Source organism: Sinohyriopsis cumingii, chromosome 11, assembly GCF_028554795.1.
Source record: "Sinohyriopsis cumingii isolate HCF-2022 chromosome 11, ASM2855479v2, whole genome shotgun sequence".
Lineage (NCBI taxonomy): Eukaryota > Metazoa > Mollusca > Bivalvia > Unionida > Unionidae > Sinohyriopsis > Sinohyriopsis cumingii.
This window is the reverse complement of record NC_142971.1, coordinates 24,826,193-24,835,326: the sequence shown is the minus strand read 5'-3', so window position 1 is coordinate 24,835,326 and position 9,134 is coordinate 24,826,193. Positions and strand designations below refer to the sequence as shown.

Here is a 9,134-nt window from a genome sequence, read left to right as displayed (position 1 = left end):
TTGCTAGTCGCATGAGTACACAAATCTTACAGCCTACATTTTTAAATGTACAGAAAAAAATAAAAAAATATTAAATGAAAGTCATATACTGATTGTAATAAAAATACAAAAACGAAAGAACACAAAATTCTCCATATTTATATATTCCAAGAACAACTTCTGGAGTTCTGTTGTATCATAATGAATACCACATTGACATGTGCTCTCCGCTTGATAAATCAGACTGGCCAGATTGCTGGTTTATACAAAAAGTATCAGACTTTAATTTAATATAATTGAATTTCTGTACAACAACATTATAAAGAATTTTTGTTGTTGATATCACGTGACTATTGGACTTCCGATGTCATCATTTGAGATTTGTGACTAGTAATGCAAAAGGCGAGTACTGGGTCAGGTTTCATCTATGCCATAGTTTGGTCTTGTCTGTCAGTGGATTAACAACATAACGACTATAATATTTGTCATTTCTGAGAAAATAAATCATTTTCCTATTGATTTCATGCAGGTATGAGTCAGTATAACATAAGTTTAAATTTTTTAGGCCCGCTGGTAAGTGACTACATTGTAACTGATGCCACTATAGTCTTTGACCTTCCTAATTTCCTTATTGAATCTCAACAGTTTTGGTTACTACCAAATTATACCCATCAATCATACAGCAAAATAAACTGAATTAAAAATTCATTTTGCAATACCCAGTATACAATATCTTTTTTAAATAGCTAGTGTTATCAATTAGGAAAACCTGGAATTTTTTAAAATAAATTTAATCAAATGCAAAATATGAAACTGTAGAGTGCCACCATATAATATTCTGTTCACAGTACTCCTTTTAATTTCATGGAGTATCTTGTCAGAAGACTGATGGGGTTTACCTTTGTGTATGGACTTTACAAGAAAAAAAATAGGTGCCTTCAGATGTCATTGTATTAGCCACAACCAATCTGGGTCTGTGCTGTTTGCAGTTGGCTGTACATTGCACATTTATATACACAGTAATAATTCACTCTTTAAAAATTCTCATTTCAGATTTTGCTGCAGGTGTTGATCATATTAACAGGGAATTACAACTTCTTCAATCTCTTGACGATAGTTCTATGCATATCCCTGATAGATGATGCATTTTTGTGGAAATATAAATATGGTAAGTATCTACTTGTGATTTTCAGATTATAATTTTTTGGAAGGACACGTAAGAAAATAAACTAGCAGTTACTTTGCCACTGATACGCATGTATGTATTTATTTATGTGTGCATGTATGTACAAGGTTCAGTGGCACATTCACTGGTAGTGGCAGGCATCAAATGTTTTGCATTAAAATGTATTTTTTGCTTAGGATTCCTAATCCATATGATGGATTTTTATTGTACATGTACTTGGGATGGATCTTAATGACAAACAGAAAGTTTATTCTGCAACTTACAGGTACTTGCTGATTTCTTTACCTTGGAGTTGAGGTCAGTCATAGAAAGTTTGTCATTTTGGTTAAAGTTTTCAATTTGCTTATATTTACTAAATCCATGATGGATTATTTTAATACTTTATGTGAATCATTACAAAGCAAAGATGATTCATTTCTGACAAGTTTTGTTGCCATATAAATGAAATTTCACCTCTGTCTGCTTGGGTTCAAGTTTGGGCTCAACCAACATGGATATAAAGGCTTGCCAGTAGCTTCCCATGGGTCATTGGTTCTTCCAATGATTTTCCAAGGTTTTTCCTTTACCAAATCTTCTGGGCACCATTTATAGCCTATCGTGTGCTGAAGAATGGCATTAAACCTATAATAACCTGTCAACAACCAACGAGTTTTATTGCCCATTTGACCTTGATTCCAAGATCAAAGTCATGGGAGATTCTCATTACAGTTTTGGTTACAACTTTTCAATAGCATACATCTCCAAGGTTCCTGCTGATACTGTTATTGCCACATTATGAAGTAAAAGACTTCATTCTGCAACATACTCAATCATTGGACCTGGGGTCACAGTTCATAATTACTCTTCAAACTTGAGCTCAGCATGTGGACCCTAACCTTTTTTTCTGAACAGAATAGAACAAAAATCCTCCATGGTAGGAATAGATTGAGTGCTGTATTAAATACTAAAATTTCACCTACTGCTTGTGAAAAATCTTTGTTCATTTTGAAGAAAAGTCCCATGGATAAAACTGGATGATTGATACCAGCATGTGAAGTTTATATTATTATGAATTTTTCTACAATATTTCATAGGTATACATAACATCTTAATCAGGGAATAGTCTGTAAATGTTGTAAATTGTACAGTTATTATCTTGAATAGTAAACCTTAATTTTAACAACAGTATTACGTCATCTTCTTCTGTTACATTGCTTACCATTTCTGGGATGCCCAGTCCCCAGTCCAGACTAAATACTCCTTCCTCCAGTTACTAATTGGAGGCCCATAACCGAAAAGATGATCCCAGTCAGATTAGTTAGTCATAATCAACATACAGAATACGTTCTTTTTCCTTGGACAGTAATGCAAGTTCACGTGCCAATATCACTCATTGAAATCTGAATTATCATTTTTAACATCTTTTTGGCCAGTCTTAATCTTTCTTGTATAATGTTTAAGTGTTTTTCTTCCCAGTCTTTAAATCATTTGAGTGGGTATGTTCTTTTTGCTGTTTGAAGGGTTTTTGCTTTGCAGGCAGTGTTTCTATTCAGAGTTAACCACTTTTTAGTAACCAGTGTTTGGGTAAGTATTACCTGTCATTCTTTGGTTCCCAGTTATCCTTGTTTGTTGTAATTTTTTGTCATTTTCAGAGATTAATATGTCAGTTGGTAAGGGTATGTGTGGGCACAAGAAGGCCCCATAGGATTGGCACACACCACCTGCCACTCATGCACTATTTGTGCATACACAGACAAATGTCTGATATGTTTTTTATGGACAGCTCAAGTGGGAGACTTGACATAAAGTTACCACACCAATGGAAGGAGGAGAAAAGGCTCCACTTCTTTATACAAGAAAACTCCCTCCATTCTCAGAAGAGATTTAAATACCTTCCAGTTTTAGTGTAGCCAACTCTGTGTGGAAGAAATGAAGCGCAATCTCAATGGTTCGGAGATTGCTAAAAGGCCAAGGATTACTGACACGAGATCTGATGCCATCAGTGGCAGTAAAGCATATAATCCTTGGCCCCCATGAAGGGGGGAAAATTGTCTGAGAGTGAATTATGCCTTCCCAATGGAGAGGAGCATTGCCCTCTTAAGTTAATCTTATTGTTGGTGACAGATTTAAGCGACTTGAGCCTTTCCTGTAACAGAGAAGGACAGTGTTTGTGATCGGATTACTCAGTGGATTTTCATTGCTAGGGTGGTCTTTGACTGATCACCAGTCACTGGTTGTCAGGCACTGAGTACCTGTTGTCGGTCACCAAATAGCGAACACTGGACACTGAGCACCAGTCACTGAATATTAGTCATAGGACCATGCCATCAAGCAGCTGGACACTGGGCTTTGGTTGTCAGTCCGGCTTTGATTGTTCCCATCTCTAGGTACTACCCAATCCCTATGAGGATAGGTTGTTAGGTATGGCTTGCCCATATTGAGAAGTGGTTTAGATCAAAATTATCCACTTCTGTGCTCACATGTGACCCCTAATGGGTTTGGAAACCCCTTGTACCTGGTAGTAAGTTTTTTTTGTTGCCCTCCACCACCCTATGACAGACATGTTCCTACCTTGGTTTCAGAGTATGACAACTGTAACAGGTAGGGACTTGCTCAGTAGGTGCAGCCTCATTCAACAAAAAGTATGTGGGTCACCACTGTCTTCTGAGATGGTCAAGAAGGAATTGGCAAATCCACCTAGAAGGACACTTAGTAGGGCTAGTCTCAGTACACCCCTTAATTCGTTACGTAGGACACAAAACCTAATGTCTCCGACCTTCAACCACCTCCCCCTTACCTAAGAAGGAGGTAGATAACCCTAGTTGCACCCTCTGCTGTGGCATCTTATTTTTCCCAGTGCCTCAGAAGATGTTTGACTAAGGTTTGGTCAGGCATTACTGAAAATGTAAGGGTCTGTTTTGCTTCAAAAGGAGGGATACCAGCATGGCTTCTGGCAGGGTTCATACCGTCTTTGAAGGTCTTTGACAGTTTGGGAAAATTGAGGTAGCAAGTTTGGAAAAATCGAGCAGATTATCCTGAGGTCTTTAAAAGTCTTTGAAAATTGAAATAAACCCAAACATTTTAATTTCTTTCCATAATCACAAATAAAATTCTCCAAGGTTGTTATATTCGGATGTAGTCAAGCAACTTTAGGAAATTAATTATAGTTTGAATTTCATCATTAAACAGTATTGTAGTATTTTGCATTCATTGTTTTCTCATTTAACATAACTTGTATACAAAATGTTTGCGAAAATAGGTCTTGGAAATCTATGCTTGCGGTCTTTGAAAGTTTGGGAAAAGTCTTTGAATTTATCATTGAGAATTTCTTATGAACCCTGTCTGGGAATAAACTGGTTCATTTAAGGCAAGAGATGCTCAACCTTCTGTACAAGGGAACAGTCAATAGGATGGGAAATGACCAAACTTTCTCTATTCCTTGTTCATTTTGGTGATGAAGAAAGGCAGAAAGTTTCAGCTCATGATCTTTTCACCTTAAACAGATTTATCTGGGAAAAATAATTCAGTATGAACACCCCAAGAACTGGGTGGTCCCTGTAGATCTGCAAACTGCTTATCTTCACATCATGTCTTTCATCCTCACATGAAATATATGTTTTATCTTGGCAAGGAGGTTATTTAGATTTCTGGCTCAACTGGAGCCAGAGGGGGTAGATTTTCATAATCTTCGATTTCAGAAAGAAACAGCCATTCATTAAAAAATAAAAATAGAAGTGCAGACAGTGTTTCTGGTCCTACACGGGTGTATAAACCTTATGTGGCATCATTGTGTTATGGTTTTCTTGAACAATATGTTGTAGCATACATCAAGGAGGTGGGCTGTTTCATTAGAGATCACTCTCAGGATGTGCCATATTTTGGGCAAAAAATATTCTAGTGGGCAACCAGTCAATAGCAGAGGCACTTTTCCAACTGTGGGACTTGCTTGGTATGAAATGGAGCAACAAGCCCCCTTTTATGTATCTCCAGAGCCATATCAGAGTACCTGGGCAATGGATGCTTTTAATCTAAAGTCATATAATATATTATGCCTTCCCACCTTTCATAATATTTCTGTTGGTTCTCAAGTAAATCAGGATCTCTGCATCCTTGCTCATCCTGATAGCCTTCTTTCGGCCATAATAGTCACGGTTCAGTAATCTACTGTTGATAGAAAAGCCTGAGAAGGGACTACTGTTGCGGAACAAAGGATCTTTCTTATACAACAATCCCCAGATTCTCCAACTCTCATGCTTGGCTCATCTCAAACAATCGATCTACCAAAGCCAAGACCAGTTTTCAAACTAGGTTGCCATCTGCATTGCCCAGGCTTTGGAATACCTACCTGCTACAGTTGCAAAGATTCCCTCCTCCCACCCCACTCTGATGTCCTGTCTCTCAAGCCAAGTCAGAAGAGTAAGCTGCTCTTTGTGTTGGCTATGACTAGTCAGTCACACTTGGCCCATGTTCTTTTCCATTTTAACAGCATTATTATAAGAGATATCTTTATAATTTATCTTAGTATAAGGCAACCTCACATATAAAATGATAAACTTTTGTGGCTTCTATGAATAGTGTTATATTGACAGATCACTTCCTAATGTAGCCCAGTACAAGATGACCCCACATATAATACCATACACATTATACTCCAATGAACAGTGTTCATGTGAGGAATAGTTGTATAATGTAACCCAGTGTAATATGACCCCACATATAACACCATACACTTTATGGCTCCCATGAATAGTGTTATAGTGAGGGATAATTCTATAATGTAACCCATTATAAAATGACCTGACATATAACACCATACACTTTATGGCTCCCATGAACAGTGTTATAGTGAGAGATTACTGTATAATGTTATCCAGTATAAGGTGAGGAATAATTGTATTATGTATAATTAAACCCAGTATAAGGTGACCTCACATAGCAATGACTTGCTGGAACAGTGTTAGAGTGAGGGATAATTATGTCCGGATACGATGTGTATTATGTGATTGCAGATCTGGATCAGTACTGTTTGCAGTTGAGGCATATTGTATTCGAGCACATATGGACAACTAAAGAAAACCTTGATATGTATGAATGCACCTGTCAAGCACTCCACAAAGAATGTTTGATTTTCAGCTGATTTAATTCAGAACATTGAATTCGGAATGAGTGTATAGCCAAAAAGTCTTTATGACCCTTTCTCATCAGAACTGATACAATTAAACTTGCAGCTTTTTTAAAGAACATAATTATGCATATTATTGAATAGGCACATTTAGATGCATATTGAAATATTGTAAAAGGAGAACATTTAGATCAGACTTCAGAAGATGCAAGTTAAATATGCTTTTAAATTTCAATTACACTATCTTCATTGATAATAAATGTTTAGAATGTATTGCTGTAAATTGACTTGTATATGTATTCATGAAATATCAATTTTCATGCATTACATCATCAAACATTCCATGATACAAATGATTGACATATGAGAAAAACGAGTCACCACTCCTCACTCAGCTGTACATGTATGAATTGACATGCAGTGAAACCTTTTAAAACCTAAATCAGTTGAGAACATACTGGAATTTTTGGTTTGAAGTGGTTTTTGTTTGTTTGATTTTACTTTGAGAAAGAGAAGAACTGGACTAAAAAACTCTCACTGTAAAGGGGATTTCAGTTTACTGAAGTTTCAGACTTGAGCAGTTTCACTGTACATACAAAAAACTCATTTTTTGTGAAACCTACATTAGCATACATGCCAACCATTATGCTTTTGGCATAATCATTATGCTTTTTTTTTCTCACTAAATTATGCCTTCCTTACACATAACTGTACAGATTACGTGTTTTCGGTACATCCCCCTCAAAAAAAATGTATAATTTGTTTTCTCATTTTTATTAAAATCCCATTAATCCTACAGACCATATTCTAGAAAAGACCACTTGTGTGTAACTACAGTATAAGATTATTGTTGTCCGAAGACTTACATGCACTTTCCTAACAGTATTATGTTCTATTTATAGCAGTTGCCCTGTTTCCAAGAAACATGCTGGTTTTTACTTTTAACCTTGGTTTCTTTTTATAGCAGCTGTATGGCTTAATTAGGAGAAAACAGACTGGTTTTCTAACTTTTAATCTTTGCTTACAAATTCTTTGTTCGAATTAATATCTGGTACAGAACCAGTCTGTAGGTATTTGGCGCTAAAAGTCAAGTCTGATTTATTCTAGTCTATGCATGTATTAGAGCAAAAGTATTTTTCAAATAATTTCACAGATGGATTAGAAATTGATTAATAAGTAGATGAAGAAATGAATTACACAATGCAATGTTCCTTTCTAGGACAGTTTCATGCCCTTTGCAGGCTATGTGGAAAGGATTTTAATATTGGTCATGGTTTTAAAACAAAGAAACCTTGAATTAGCTCGTTTTACTAACTCCACTACTAAGGTAACTTATTTTTTACAGCAGAACTTAATTGTGGACATGAATTTTATAAATGCAGAGGCATTATCTACTGAATTCTTAATAAAATACTGACTACCCCTATCTGTATAATACTACATTGGTCCTTTGTTCAGACGGATATTTCCTGATTCGAAAATTGCAGAAAATACGCATTTGCAAGAACAAAATCATCTAATATTGTTAGGTGTTTAGCAGAAGATACTTTACTTAAAACTGCAGAAGCCATGAAAATTGGGCCGTTTAGTATTGCAGGTAGATTCCACTGGAGAAAGCATTTTTTTTTTTATTTGCTTGATAATGCTTTGAGTAAACATAAGTTGGCAGAACTGTATGGGGTTTTCAGCTGATACTGCATCAGTGATGACTGGAATTCATAAAGGAGTTGCATTCTATTTTTTGAAAAATGTTTCCATCATTGTACATATCAGTTTGTCTCTGTCATATGATGCACCATGCTGCAGGAAAGGCTGCTCATAAATTAGACGGAGAATTCTTTAAGTATCAAGTTGGCACTCTTCCTGACAATGTACTTCATGCGGACAGAGTTGATTTTTTTTCATCTTATTTCCCAGCTAAAAGACCCAATAACTGTAATGTATATATTTCCTCTTCTTTGTCTGGTTATGAAAGGAATATTGGTTCTTTACCATTCTGATGCTGACTGTGAGAGATTATTCAGTATTGTTAGCAAAAATAAAACTGAATTCAGATCCAGGCACTGTAACCCAGCACCTAGTGCTCTGCTGGTATGCAAAACATTCATAATCTCAGCTGGTACAAAGTGTCTTGAAATGCAGTATGAGAGTCTGTTGGTTTTTAAAGCTCAAAGCGTTATATATGAAAACTTGAAGCAGTAACTGATGTTAAAAGTCCAGAGGGATAAATAAATTATTTTGTACATCTGCTTATTGAATATTTATCATGTTATATGTGGATTACTCTTTTTCTGCTTGGATTACTCTTTTTGCCCACTTGGATTACACTTTTTCCTTGCCAGGGGTTGGGATGTATGCATTAGTACGAAGTGAGACAAAGCATTCACTTTTCCAATGTTGGCATCAGTGTCAACAGTTATGGTTAGGAAGTGAACCTTTTCAGCATTTCTCTAATTGTGGGCTCAACATGGAAACCCATGACTTTTATTTAGAAAGCCCAATAAAAATTGTATACTCTCTAAAAAGTAGAATCCAACTGTAAGCAACATAGACCCTGATCTGCTGGTACATATTGCAACCGCAGATCCAAGTCTGTGCAATTTACAGTTGAACTAAACTTGTAAGGAAGTACATGTGATATGTGCATTAAAAAAAATCAATCCACAGTAATTCATATCAGTGTAGTCTTAAATTATATTTGGTTACAAGAACCCTAAAACTAAGAGGAGAAAATTGATTATGCCATATTCGATGAAATTCCTCCACATTGAACTGTCACCAAGGATAAACTAAGCGGGTTTCAGATCATTGAAGAGATGAAAACCAGTTATCTTAGTGACATATTTATTTTCAGCATATTTTAATATG

The 9,134-nt window shown here is 35.9% G+C and overlaps 1 protein-coding gene across 2 annotated transcripts in view; it reads left to right on the top strand.

The window, feature by feature from the left end:
* LOC149787798 (lipase maturation factor 2-like) overlaps nt 1-9,134 on the top strand; it is a 151,935-nt gene that overhangs the window by 67,624 nt on the left and 75,177 nt on the right. For both annotated transcript variants that reach the window (XM_089974009.1, XM_089974008.1), the window contains exon 8: nt 1,033-1,147. In XM_089974009.1, coding sequence (XP_089830135.1) covers nt 1,033-1,147 — 115 coding nt within the window. The remainder of the gene's footprint in view (nt 1-1,032; nt 1,148-9,134) is intronic.